The sequence below is a fragment of the Urocitellus parryii genome, chromosome 5 (genome assembly GCF_045843805.1).
Source record: "Urocitellus parryii isolate mUroPar1 chromosome 5, mUroPar1.hap1, whole genome shotgun sequence".
In the NCBI taxonomy this organism is placed as follows: domain Eukaryota; kingdom Metazoa; phylum Chordata; class Mammalia; order Rodentia; family Sciuridae; genus Urocitellus; species Urocitellus parryii.
Genome location: NC_135535.1, coordinates 173,155,857 through 173,168,254, shown reverse-complemented (window position 1 = coordinate 173,168,254; position 12,398 = coordinate 173,155,857). Strand labels below are relative to the sequence as shown.

Sequence of the window (12,398 nt, the reverse complement as noted above, 5' to 3'; positions counted from 1 at the left end):
ATGGGCTCTTGGGACTGAACTGAACAAGCAGGTGGGCCTAGGTCTCTCTCCCCTAGCTGGGCACAGAAAGGGGGGCATCTATCCTTTGTGCTGAGGTCTGGTGGGCAGATTTGTCACCTTCCTATGCTGCCCAGGCCTTACCTCACCTTCAGAATCCCTAGAGAGCAGCTGTCACACATCAACTAGTGTCCCTGTCCGCCCAGGCTTAAGTGCAACCCAGGCACACGAGTGCACATAAACACACACATACTCACAAGACTACTGTCACAGATATAGAGGATCAGACTTCCTGCCACTTCCTACCAGTGGAATCTCTGGGGCTCAACCCACAGTCTGCTCAGCTGAGGGTGCAGTACAGAGCAGGTAAGCAGCAGTCAGAAATGTAGAAGTATAGGACAGAGTAATCCAGCATGATAGATGCCAGAATCCTAGACCCTCCTGGCTGGAGAGACCTCCAACATCCTCCAGACCAGAGGTGCAAACTGGTGGCCACAGGGCCACTTCTAGTCATAAACACAGATTGTTTAACCTGTAAAGAAATTCAACTAAAATAAAAACAAATAAATAAAACTATGACTGTGTACCATCAGCTTAGCATGTGCATGGTCCTGGGTTCCATCCCCAGCACTGCAAAAAGTACATCAATAAATAAAATTAAAATAAAAAACTAATTGCTATCCATGCCATGGGATGCTACTCAGCAATAAAAAAGAACAAATGAACTACGGGTTGAGTAGCCCTTATCTGAAAGGCTTTGGATCAGAATTGTTTCAGATTTCAGATTTTTTTTTTATTTTGGAATATTTGCATATACATGAGACATCTTGGGAAACCAAGTCTGAACTAAGAGGAAACTAAGGCCCAGAGATGTGAATGGTCTAAAGCTACATAAAATCCATCTGTTTCATATATACCTTATAACATGGTCTGAAGGTTGAATGTTGGATGAGTGCTCTACCACTGAGCTCCACCCCCAGCCCTTTTCAAAATTTTATTTTGAGACAGAGTCTCACCAAGTTGCCAACACAGGCCTCCAACTTGCCTCACTCTCCCCAGTAGTGTATCTGTGTTTTGATTGCAACCTGTGACCTGAGGTCAGGTTTGACATTTTCCACTTGCGGCATCATACTGGTGCTCAAAAATTTTAGATTTTGGAGCATTTCAGATTTTGGATTTTTGAATTAGGGATGCTCAACCAGTAATAGTACACTCAACAATTTGGATAAATTCCCAGAATTATGCTGTTTGGAAAAGAATCCTAAAATGATCACATACTCTATGATTTCATTTATATAACATTCTTGACAAGGATGAAGTAATATAATGGAGAACAGGTAACAGATTAGTGGTTGCTAGAGGTTAAGAGGAGGTGGGCACAGGTGGGCATGGCTCTGCAAAGGCAACAAAGAGTGGTCTTATGGTGACATAATGTTTTGTGTCCTGACTGCAGCAAAGTCACTGATACCATTGATATTTTGGTAAAGTTTTGCAATATGCTATCACTGGGGGAAATAGGGTAAAAGGTACATGGGAGCTCTATATTATTTGTTAAACTTACAGGTGAATCAGCAATTATCTCAAACTAAGAAGCTTAATTTAAAAAAATGAATTTCTATCACATAAAGAATCAAGAATGTCAACTTTAGGCCCTTAAAGATCAGAAGATATGGCAGTGTTGGTCTTATATTTCTGCAGAGTAACAGTCATCGGTTACTGGTTCCCATGTCCCTGCATCCCCATTTTTTCAGAGGTGCAATTTCCCATGTCTGCTTCATGTGGCAAATTCTTGCTGTGCCCCTTCAGCCCTGTATATTGGGTCTTTGTGTAAAAACTTGACAAAAGGGAAGCACAGCTAACAGAGTTGAAAACTACTGGTCTAGTCCAACCTTTCCTTAAACTAAGAGGAAACTAAGGCCCAGAGATGTCCACGTGAATGGTTTAAAGCTCTAGAGAAAATCAGAAACAAAACCATGAAATGCTGGGTGTCTTCTTCCCTTGCCTCATACTTGCTTCTCTAAGATCAGGGTGAAGGGGCGAAGACAGCATGAGCAAAAGCCCTCCCTCCGGCAAGGCTCATGGAGCTCATACAGCTATAAATAATCATGACCATGCTATCGAAACTGCCCAGGACATAAAGGTGCAAAACCAGATGCAGCCAGTAACCTGTAAACTGTCATTTCTAGCCAAGTCTGCTGAGGTTGAGTGACAGTTTGCCATCAGTGAAGGTTTAGTGACAGGGTGAGGGATAGTCCTGGAGCCTCTGTGAGTTTAGTAAGCCTGCCTTGCTTGGTGCTGTGTAGCAGTTCTCATCTAGCTGAAGAAAGGAGCAACAAGACAAATACACATGGGAAAGGGAAAAAGAGAGAACAAGAGAAAGAAAGAGAGAGCCCACCAAGGCTGCTCAGACTGTAACACTTGGGGATGTTCTAATCTCTCCAGTTATGACTTTTAAACTTGCAGGTGGCACAGTATTAGAAGCTAAAAATGTACAAAATACAGGTTGCAGGTAACTTTTTTTTTAACTGTTTGCTTAAGAGGGTCCCTCTAGAGGGAGGGCCCCATGCAGTGCTAGTATTATGAGAGCCTGCCACAGAAGCTTGGTGGCTGGAGTTGAGACAGAGACGATAACTGACTACACAGGGGAGCAGAGAGGACATTGAAGTGCCCAAGGGGGTACAGAAAGGAGGGGGAAGAGCCAGAGTGCTGACATTCTGCATGAAGCAGGTGAGTGGCATGGGGGGAACCCCAATGACTATGGGGTAAAGAAGAGGCTTGGAGGGATTTTTGTTGTTTTAGGAGGAACATGTGATGTGACCCTCACCTTCAACTTCTCTAGGAACTTGTCACTAAACTCAATGTTGTTCCTTCTTGCCTGGGAGATTGGAGAGCTGTTGAGTTCTGCACCTGACGAGCATCAGCCAGGACAGAGACTGCACTTGTAGGCAATTAAACCACAAGACTCCGGCAAGGATGTCTGGGTCACACACAGGGCCTCCAGGATGGTTACATCCATGCAGCAGAAATCCAGATGCCTCACAGATCCATGCTTTTTCTAAGACGGAGCCAGGCTTGCTACCACCCCAACCCGATCACAACTACCCACCACCATGGACCCAACCTTCTGAGCCACAGGGTCCCAGGATGCCTTCCTGAAGTCATAAGAAAGTTGCAGTGGTCTCTAAGATTAGGGACTCCACTTTGGAGATGAAAGTACTATTTATGCTCAGCTGCTTCAGATGGAAGCTGTGAAACTGTGTCACCTACACCTACTAGAGTAGCTTCCATGGGGAAGTATGCAGAAAGCTGATTCAAGCCAGCCTGGATGTTTTCTGAAGGTATAGGCTCTTTGCTGCCTGGGTTGTTCATTGCCCTTCCTCCCCTTACCTGTAAAGAGATAGAATCTTTGGAAAGAGTCTTTGGAGATTAGACTCAAACTTGGGCTGGCCAGCAGGTGGACACTGGAGCCTCAAAGGAAAACTATGTTCTACCAGACACACCAGAAATACCACTGGGAGCCAGGACCCAGGTGGAGAGGAGGGGGGTGGGGCAGAACTGTGGTCTCCTCCGGGACTTTGAGGGTGGGCAGGCCTTGGAGGTGGAGCAGAAGCAGAGATCGCAAGGTTTTCCTGCCATGCAATTTTGCACCAGTATTCCTGCCAAGTACTGAATGCCTTACGCTACTCACTCAATGTTCCCACAAACTTTTGCACCACACAAGACAGCACAGAGTGTCACCATGCACAGGCTTAGCAAACTCAGGTCCTTGTGGAATAAAATACTTGGCAGCAGTTTGCAGCAAAGCCTCCCTGGGGAAATTCAGCCTTCAGGAGAGACCCTTAGCATCTGCTCTGGGAGTGTTGCGAATTTGGCAAGAGAAGGAGTGATGGTTGCTCTTGGCCAACAGGACAGGTCAGCAGGGTCTAGGGATGCAACTTCGGACTTGGGAGTAGAAATGGGTAGATGCATGACTGGCCCCATGAGGAGCAAAGTCCCTGACCAGCCTGTACTCAGGAAGGGAACAAGTGCTCCCTTCTGCTCAGATGATCACTTGGGTCACCAGCCATTGACATGACTTAGGGTTTTAATTATAAACAGACTACAGTTCCTGTGTCCACTACACCTCACACCAGCCTGGGTCCATGGGCTGCTTGTGATTCATCAACTTGGGAGGCTTTGCCCATGACAACCCTCCAGAAGTTAGTCAGGAAAAGGGAGAATGGTGGGAGGTTTGTGTCCCTTGGACATGGGCAGAAGACTTGCTGGTGCCCTAGAGTCTCCACTGCAGGGCCTGAGATCCCAGGGGAAGGGCTGGCTAACAAAAGCTGCCTGGGGCTGAGGGAGGAATTGGGTTGGAGCCTCTTCTTGGTCCCTCTTTCCAGATTTGCCTCTGATGAAACCCTAAAGTTGGGGGAGATTGATGGGGAGAGTGGTGTAGCCCTGAAAGCTGGAGCAGAGTTCTAAGACCTGCTGCCTTCTGCTCCGGGCCAGGTCCCTGGAGGAAGGACTAGACATGGCAGAATAAGATACTTCTGAAAGGAAGGGAGGGGAGACCCAAGGACTGGGCCTGTGATCCACCCTTGATACTGCCTCAATAACTTTCTGTAGAGCCTGCAAATATTCCAGGGGAAAATTGAAAAGATAAAAGTTTGCTGAAATCACTTTTCACCAGTATCCTTCCCCTTATAAAGATGAGAGGTGAATGAGGCACAAACTTAGCATGATCCACCATGCATGAAGAGGAACATAAAGTGACCAGAATGAGGTGGCAGGGGCCAGGAAGGCAGGCCTCTGTATATTGTGGAAGGGAGAAAAAAGGCCACCTGCTGACTTCCTGAGGGTAAGAACCTGGGGATACTGAAGTTGTTTGCTGCAGGATGTGATGTAAAGACCCCTCCATCAAATCTCTGGGAAAGTCTGCATTGCTCCCCAAAGTATTTATGTGGATGACTTCAAGGAGGAGGGTAGGACAAACACAGGAATAGGGAAATAGCATATAGGGACAGCAGAACAAAGAAGGGGGAGAGCTGGAAGCTCAGCCATACATAAAGTAACTAGCTTTTAATTTTTGAGCTAAATCAAATATCATCTCACTTCCACATTGTTTAGACGCATTGCAGGCACTAAAGGGTTAACGAAGATTTATGGTACTGCATTGCCATCCTTAGCATGTCTGGCCCAGCCTAAAGGAGGGAGCCACTGCAGTTGGCAAAAACACAGGCTGAGCAATAACATCCATATCAAGTCTGAGTTGGTCCCAGAGTCCTACTCCCTGCAAGTCCTGTGGTCACTGAGAGCTGGTTAGCAAGTACAGAAAGTTTGGCTCATGGTGGGAACATGCCTCTGAGCCCCAACCCCTCACAGAGAGATGGCACAGGATGTGCTAGCCCAAGGCAGACTGTCTCAGGAAGAGCATGCAGATCACATATTTGCTACTGGGAGTGACACATAATCATATAATCACACTGGGCCCCATGCCTCACCATGGAAATCCATGGGTTCCAGAGTGTTCTAGGGCAGCATGCCCCCCTCATGCTCAGGGGTATAGCACCTGACAAGCTGCAGACAGTAAGTGAGTGGCTGTGGCCTCAGACCTGCCACTGATAAGGAGACCATGCCCTGAGACCTCTAGCCCTGCACAAACCCCTCCTCATGCTGGGAGCTTGTCGTTCTTTGTGCAGCTGCTGTGCTCCGAGAAATTTACAGATCTGATGCCTCAATGTAGGTATGGACAAGGGAGTCCAAGGATCAGGTGTTCATGCCCAGCATGGCCCTCTTTGTGCCTGCTCCCAGTGCCCAGCCTTCAGACTCAGGGGACAGACAAGGCATTGGCCCACTGCCCTCATAGGGAGAGATGCCCTCATTCTCAACAGCCCAGAAAAGGCCAAAGCAGCCCTGCCCCTGCCCATGGATAGAGCCAGGTGAGCCTAGGGTCCTCACTCCTGCAGCCTGGGCCTGGGGGTATAGAGACTCAGCTCCAGGCACACACCTCACTATCCTGGGATGGCTGCCCAAGCAGCCCTTTGCAGACTGGGCTTTCCAAATACGTGAACTTGAGAGGTTCCTTCCATGAGTCATGTGACCTGGGAGCTGCTTGGGGAGGGATGGGGTTAGAGGACAAGGCCACAGAGCCTGAGTCCAGGCACCTACCTTGATCTTCGCAGAGCTTCTTCATCAGGGTCTTGCACTGTGGATAGAAAGGAGCTGGTCAGGGGACTCATAGGGATCAAGGAAGATAAGCCAATGGAATTCTGGGTACCCAAGATTCAGCCAGACCCTGAACACTTCCTGCCTCCAGACTGTCAGCAGTGGAAAGCAGAGTCTGTGATGCAGGCAGAGGGCCAGGGACAGCTGAGAGGGCACGGTGCAGTGGGAAGGGAGCAGTCAGAGCCTAGACTCCAGGGTTCTCTTATCCCAGGCCTGGACAATCAGGTCACCTGAAGGCTGTATGACAAGTTTGTTGCCCATGACTGGAGTTAGGGATCAGAACAGAAAGCAGCCATTGGACAGCCCACCAGAGAGGCTCAGAAGGAGCTCCACAAGCTGCTAATGATCTATCAATGTCAGCTCATCTTAGGGGGCAGGTGGCTTGACTCCTTGGCTTCTGTGGACCTTGAGATTGTGGAGCAGGACCCAACACCCTTGGGGTCCCTCGGCATTGCTCTTCTTCACCCACCCTTGTCATCCTTCACTCACTGTATTCCGTCCCTGTCATCTGGGCCAGGATGCGGAAGGAGCGAGACTGCAGGTTGGAGGAACGGCGGGCCCACTCATCAGCCTCGTCTTCTGGCTTGTTCTGGTTCTTAATCACAGCCTGGTATACTGGAGAGGCGCTGTCCACAGCAAGGTCTTTCACAGGAAGGCTCCTGCAGTGCAGAAAGAAGTGTGGGTGGAGGCTGGGCAAGAACTGGGGCTCCCTGGAGTCCTCCCTCCCATATCCTCTCCCTCCCTTCCTGGTACCCCTTGGTGCACCCACCACACCTTCACCCACTACTATCTGAGAACCTGAGATGTGGATGTGGCCTGGGTCCTCGGTGCTCGGGGTGGTCCCCATGAGGCAGGGACTTCTCTTGCCCATGGAGGGGATGTCAGAAGGCTCATACCCCACCTGTCTGCTCCTCCCCAGTGGCAGAAGATGTTCTACCCCACCCCAATCATTGGATGCTTTTTGAGGAAGGAAAAAACAGAAAAGATTTTCTTAAAGTGATTTTGACCTCTCTGAGCGGGCCCAGGGAGGGATAGGGTGAGGATAGGCTTTTGGGGGGACCTAGAGGTCTCCTCCGGGTCCATCCTCTGCACTTCTCACACCTTTAGATACTATGGGGATCTGCTGGTGCTGTGCTGCCCTGGAAGAGGACAAGGAGGCCTACTTTGAAGGAGGAGTGAAAAACCAAGCAGCATGACCTGACCTGCAGGGTGTATGACTGGGGCTGCAGGGAGATTGGGAGTAGAGCTGCAAGGAGGACCGTGGACCCTCTGCCCCAGGGCAGCACAGCCTTTCCAGGGGGACCTGATGACCTTCCCTTGGACTCCCAAGATCTCACCTACAGTAGGTGCTCAAACTGTTTAGTGAATGAACACACCCTAGATCCGACTCAGAAAGGACCCCAGAGCCCCTCAGGTCCAGAACCTCCTTGTCTATATTCCACCATAGGGTAAGTGATGATGCCACGCTTTGTAGTGCCCAATGACCCCGGCCAGTGGCCCAAAGGATTCTTGCTGCCCAGCCCATCTTCTCAGAGATCAGCGTGGCCCCAAATGAAGCCAACAGTAACAACATTCTGCTAGCCCAGCCCCCTCTTTTTACAGATTCTGAAACTGAGGTCCAGAGAGGTCAGATTACTAGCTCCAGATTGTAGTAGATAGGGGCCCCACTGAGCCAGAACTTAAACCTCATGCTCCCAGCCCAGTGTTCTCTCTATCAGGCCCTCCATAGTCACAGAAGTTCAGGAAGGCCACGTCTGCTCAGCAGGCCTGCACAGAACAATGTTTTTACCAAATGGAGACACAGTCCAGCCCAGACATGCCCTGTCCAGCACCCTCCTCTTGTCTCCACCTGCCCCTGAGAGAGGATCTCCTGTGCTTATGTCTTCTACCCTCTGTGCAAGGAGCTAGACGGAGAATTGGCCTAGTCTCTCAGGATTGATCTCCTGAGTCTTGGTCAGGGTGGGTTAGCAGAGATGAAAAATGGTGGTCAGGAGTAGGTGGAGCTGCCCCTCATTTCCTAAAGGTTCTGCCCTGGCCTGAGGAACTAGGAGTACTATCATCCTGAGGTTGAGACTGGATGGGGAAGACCAGCAAATTTCTCAGAGGTCCAACCAGGGAGGAGCTGTGGCTACCTAAGAAGAAGAAGAGAGTGCAGGATCTCATTCATGCTGGGGGAAGTCATTTCCACCCAGCACAGGAAGGATCCCAAGTGAGTGAGATGAGTAAAAGGAAAGAACAACCAGATCCCTTGGTTCTGGCTCCTGGTTGACTAGGAGGAGACAGAAGGGAGGGTATAGATTATCACAATCTATGGAGGGAAGGTGTAGGATCAAACCCTGAGCCCTACCCTTGAGCCTGTCTCAATGGGGCTCCGCAATCCAGAAAGCAGATAAAAGGTGTTTGCTGCTGTGTCCCTGCAATGTGTCCATGAGGAGCTTTCCTGTGCCTTCCCTGGCTCCAGGGGCTTAAGAATGCTACCAGAAATGATTTGTTCAGATTTCTACCTTGCTGGCTTCCTTTCCCACCAAACTGTGCAAAGACCCAGGATTCTTCTTGTCACTGCTGTAACAGAGATTGGGAGTCTGATGAGGGAATCCCTGTGCCTGTCAGGACGCTGAAGCTCAGAAAAAAAAAGCAGAGGGAGGATGGAACAAGGCCCTGCAGTCCAGACACTCTGGGCCACTCCCTGCTTGTGCTTCTTGTCACAGAAAAGATTCCAGTCACCACAAGGTCAAAGTCACCTCTGGCATTTACCCCACTGTGCACTGCTTCCAAATCTGACTCAGTTTTCACCTCTCTCCTGACCTCCCGGTCTTTACAGATCTATCTCTCATTAGGGTTCTGGAGAATGGTCTTCAAGAGGCTTCTCTGCCATTTTCTGTCCCTGAATAATGGTCTGGTATGGATTCAGACCTCCAGGAACATGTGGTGCCAGTGCATATAGGAAAGGGTGGGGAAAGCATCTTCAAAGCATGGCCAGGAAAACACAAGGATGCAGCCTCAGGCTCGGGGAGGGGGGGTGGTGGTGGGCGCAGTGTGTCACTACTTTGGATTTCAATAGCCATGTTGATGTTTTTGGGGGGCAACCCCCCTAAAACAAACATTTGCTGGTATAGGCTGCAGGGGATGTTGTTTGGCTGCGAGGTGGTTGTGAGGAAGAACGTGGACAGAACATATGGACTGACCACTGGTCCTCAGACACATCCCACCAGACCCACACACCATCCTGCAACCAGACAGACGACGGAGGACGGGACAAACACTGCGGGATCTACTTACGCCAGCGGCGACGCCCTGCCAAGCAGAGGTAAACCCAGCCGTGAGTGTGCGTCCATCATGGGATGGCAGAGGGGCAGCGCACACAGAGAGCAGGGTTAGGATCAGAAATGAGTTAGGGGAGTGGGATGGGTAAAGGAGGAAGAAAGAGAGAAAAAGAAAACGGTCAGTGAGGAAGGAATCATGGAAATTAACAGCAGAAACGGGAGAACATTCTGGCCAGGAGGGTTATCCACTGGCGCCTCGCCAGCATTAACCCAGCATGGCTGAGTTAAAAGAAAGGGAAGAGGATGATCCTTTCCCAGCACGCAAGGAAAAGGAAGGGGAGGGTTGCGAAGGGGACAGAGATGGGGTAGATCCTTCAAGAAGTTAATCAACACGGCATCATATTAAAAAAAAAAAAAAAAAAAAAACAAAAAACGTGGAACCCTCATTGTAAAACCAAAAGACATCATTCTTCCCAAGGTGCAAAAAAATTTAAGTTGGTGAAGAGCATTTCTTTCATTATTTTCCACCAAACTTGTCTTTAGTGACTGAAACCACTTTAAAAGAGCACACCAAGAACCATGTGGCAAACAAATGTTAACAGGAAATCCCTGGTGGCTCTTGGACTTATTCAGGCAGCCTGTTTTTTTTTTTTTCTGGGTACGCATGAGCTAATGGTTGTGTTTTTAAACTTGCAGGCTCATATTTTCTGCTTTGAATGATGGATTTAAATAAATCAGCACGGTGCAGAGTCAGCCCTGAGCCTTGTGGGTTTGAGATCTGCGGCTGCAGAGCAGGCAACGTCCGCCCCCTGGTGGTCGAAAGTAACTACTGCGTTTCCAAGAGGGCACTAGGCTCCCCAGGAAGCAAGAGCCCAGGAAATCCACACCCCACCTTTACATTTCATCCTCTGGTCTCCTGATCTACCCCTCATAAACTACATGCACATCAAAGGCTAGGCTCTGGAAAGGGCAAGCCCTGTAGGACCTCTCTGGAGATTTTTAACCCATCTTATAACATCTGATTTCCTCTTTTCAGAAGAATGTTTCAACAGTTACCTCAAGACTTTTTGCCCTTAATTGCTCAGGACCCCTGATCCAGAGATGAGATGTTACCTAAAGACATAATCAGCCAGTTCTGTAAGTCAACACATGATATTCCCAAGCAGAAAACAATAAGGAAGTGTGTGTGTGTGTGTGTGTGTGTGTGTGTGTGTGTGAATGTAAGAAAGAGATGTGAGAGAGAGAGAAAGAGACACATAGGCAGATAAAGAGATATATAGAGGGAGACAGAGGAGGACAGGAAGAGAGATACTCAATGGACAAAGCATGAAAGAGAGAAAGGGAGAGAGAGAGAGAGAGAGAGAGAGAGAGAGAGAAGCCCTGTTAATGTTTGCACTGTGAGCAGTTTCATCTACAAAAGGGTTTCAGCCAGCTGTACTTCCTAGTTCATCCTCAAGTTCCCCAATCACAGCTAAGAGGATGAAAGTCTTCAATTCTACTGCCTTGAGGCAAAAAGGAGAAGGGAGGTGACCACCAATGGGAACTACTGCCAACAGCAACCTTGAATGACTGTTTGGAAGCCACTTCCCAATAGGAAGCCCATCCTGTATTTGGATCTCTCATGGCTGGAAGAATAAAGCAACTTCACCCTCACCCCCAAGAACAGCTTGGTCCTGGGAGGCTGGGGGTGGGGGGTGGGTCTTGAGTGCGGCTTTGAGAGTTTTGTAGAAGACTTTTTTTCCTAAACCAACCTCCTCATGGAACCTGGAAAATGCAAAGGAACCACCACATTTTGCATTTCTCCACCCTTCTCCTGAAGTTGACCATGAGAAAGAGGTTCTGAAGAGACCCTGTTCTGGAAGGCCCTGGCACAAGCTGGCTTCCTTTCAAGGGCCTGTGCCCCAAGAGGAAGGTGAAGTGTGAAAGCTGGTCCTGATGGTGCCTGGTGGCTTCTGCAGGCGAAGAGAGTGGGGAAGGCGCTTACCCACTGAAGTCACTGCCCTGGGCTTGGGCCTGCCCAGCAATGGCGTCCATGATGGCATCCTGGGAGTACATGCTGATGGGCGTGTTGTACTGTGCATGGATGATGGTGGCCTTGCCACCCAGCCCCTTCACCTCAATGGGCTTGTGAGTGGACAGGGCCGAGTCCTTCAGAGCACTGGGGTTGAAGCGTTCCTGGTAGTCGGCGCTGGGGAAGGGGCACATGAGGAGCAGGGTAGGGATGGAGGAGAGAAGGGGAAGGAGAAAAGGGCAACAGGTGGAAGTTAAACTACAGGTCAAGGCCAGGCCTGGTGGTGGTGAGTGTTGAGAGAGATCTCCCAAAGCCCAGGCCTGACCCCAAGCAGATGTCCCAAAGCCCAGGCCTGACCCCGAGATCTCCCACTGTGGGCTGGCAGAGTCTGGTCAGGAAAATCCTCAGCACCTCCCCCAAAACCTTGTGCAGAAGGTTTTTCTTGTCTATGTCAGCTCCCCCAAATCCCCAGCAGGCTCTGGCTCAGTCTGAACTAACTGATGCTGGGGGCTCCAGGCATGGAGAGATCTCCCACCACACACAGCCAGAGAAGCAGAGATAAAAAAAAAAAGGTTAGGGGAATGGGGTTCAAGAGAGGGGACAGGAGCTGGGCCGCATGAGAGAGGCAGCAACATTGCAAGCTGAGTTCAGAGCATCCCAAAGGCGAAAAATAGCCACACAGGGTCCCCACAGGGATTGTGAGCAAAGTTTCTCCGAGAAGGGATTCATTCTGTTGGCAATCTTTCTGTAGTCGGAGGCTGTGTTCTTTCAGATGCTTCTGTCCGTGTGTCTTTCTTGGAGCAGAACTTAGGCTTCCCAGGCCTGTCCAGTCCAGGTGTCTGTGTGGCTCACCAGCTTCTACCCATCTGGGGCTCTGCCTTCCAGCAGATAGGTGACTCCACCCATCCCTCCCCAGGCAA

At 49.7% G+C, this 12,398-nt stretch overlaps 1 protein-coding gene across 5 annotated transcripts in view; it reads right to left on the bottom strand.

Moving 5' to 3' along the window:
• The window catches only part of Ldb3 (LIM domain binding 3), a 63,317-nt gene that overhangs the window by 35,408 nt on the left and 15,511 nt on the right, over nucleotides 1-12,398 (bottom strand). For 3 of the 5 annotated variants that reach the window (XM_026397053.2, XM_026397049.2, XM_026397051.2), the window contains exons 6-9: nucleotides 11,452-11,655; nucleotides 9,484-9,498; nucleotides 6,694-6,863; nucleotides 6,148-6,184 (exon numbers count right to left, since the gene is read on the bottom strand). In XM_026397053.2, the coding sequence (XP_026252838.2) occupies nucleotides 6,148-6,184; nucleotides 6,694-6,863; nucleotides 9,484-9,498; nucleotides 11,452-11,655 (426 nt within the window). The remainder of the gene's footprint in view (nucleotides 1-6,147; nucleotides 6,185-6,693; nucleotides 6,864-9,483; nucleotides 9,499-11,451; nucleotides 11,656-12,398) is intronic. The other 2 variants (XM_026397050.2, XM_026397052.2) reach the window with 1 other exon arrangement.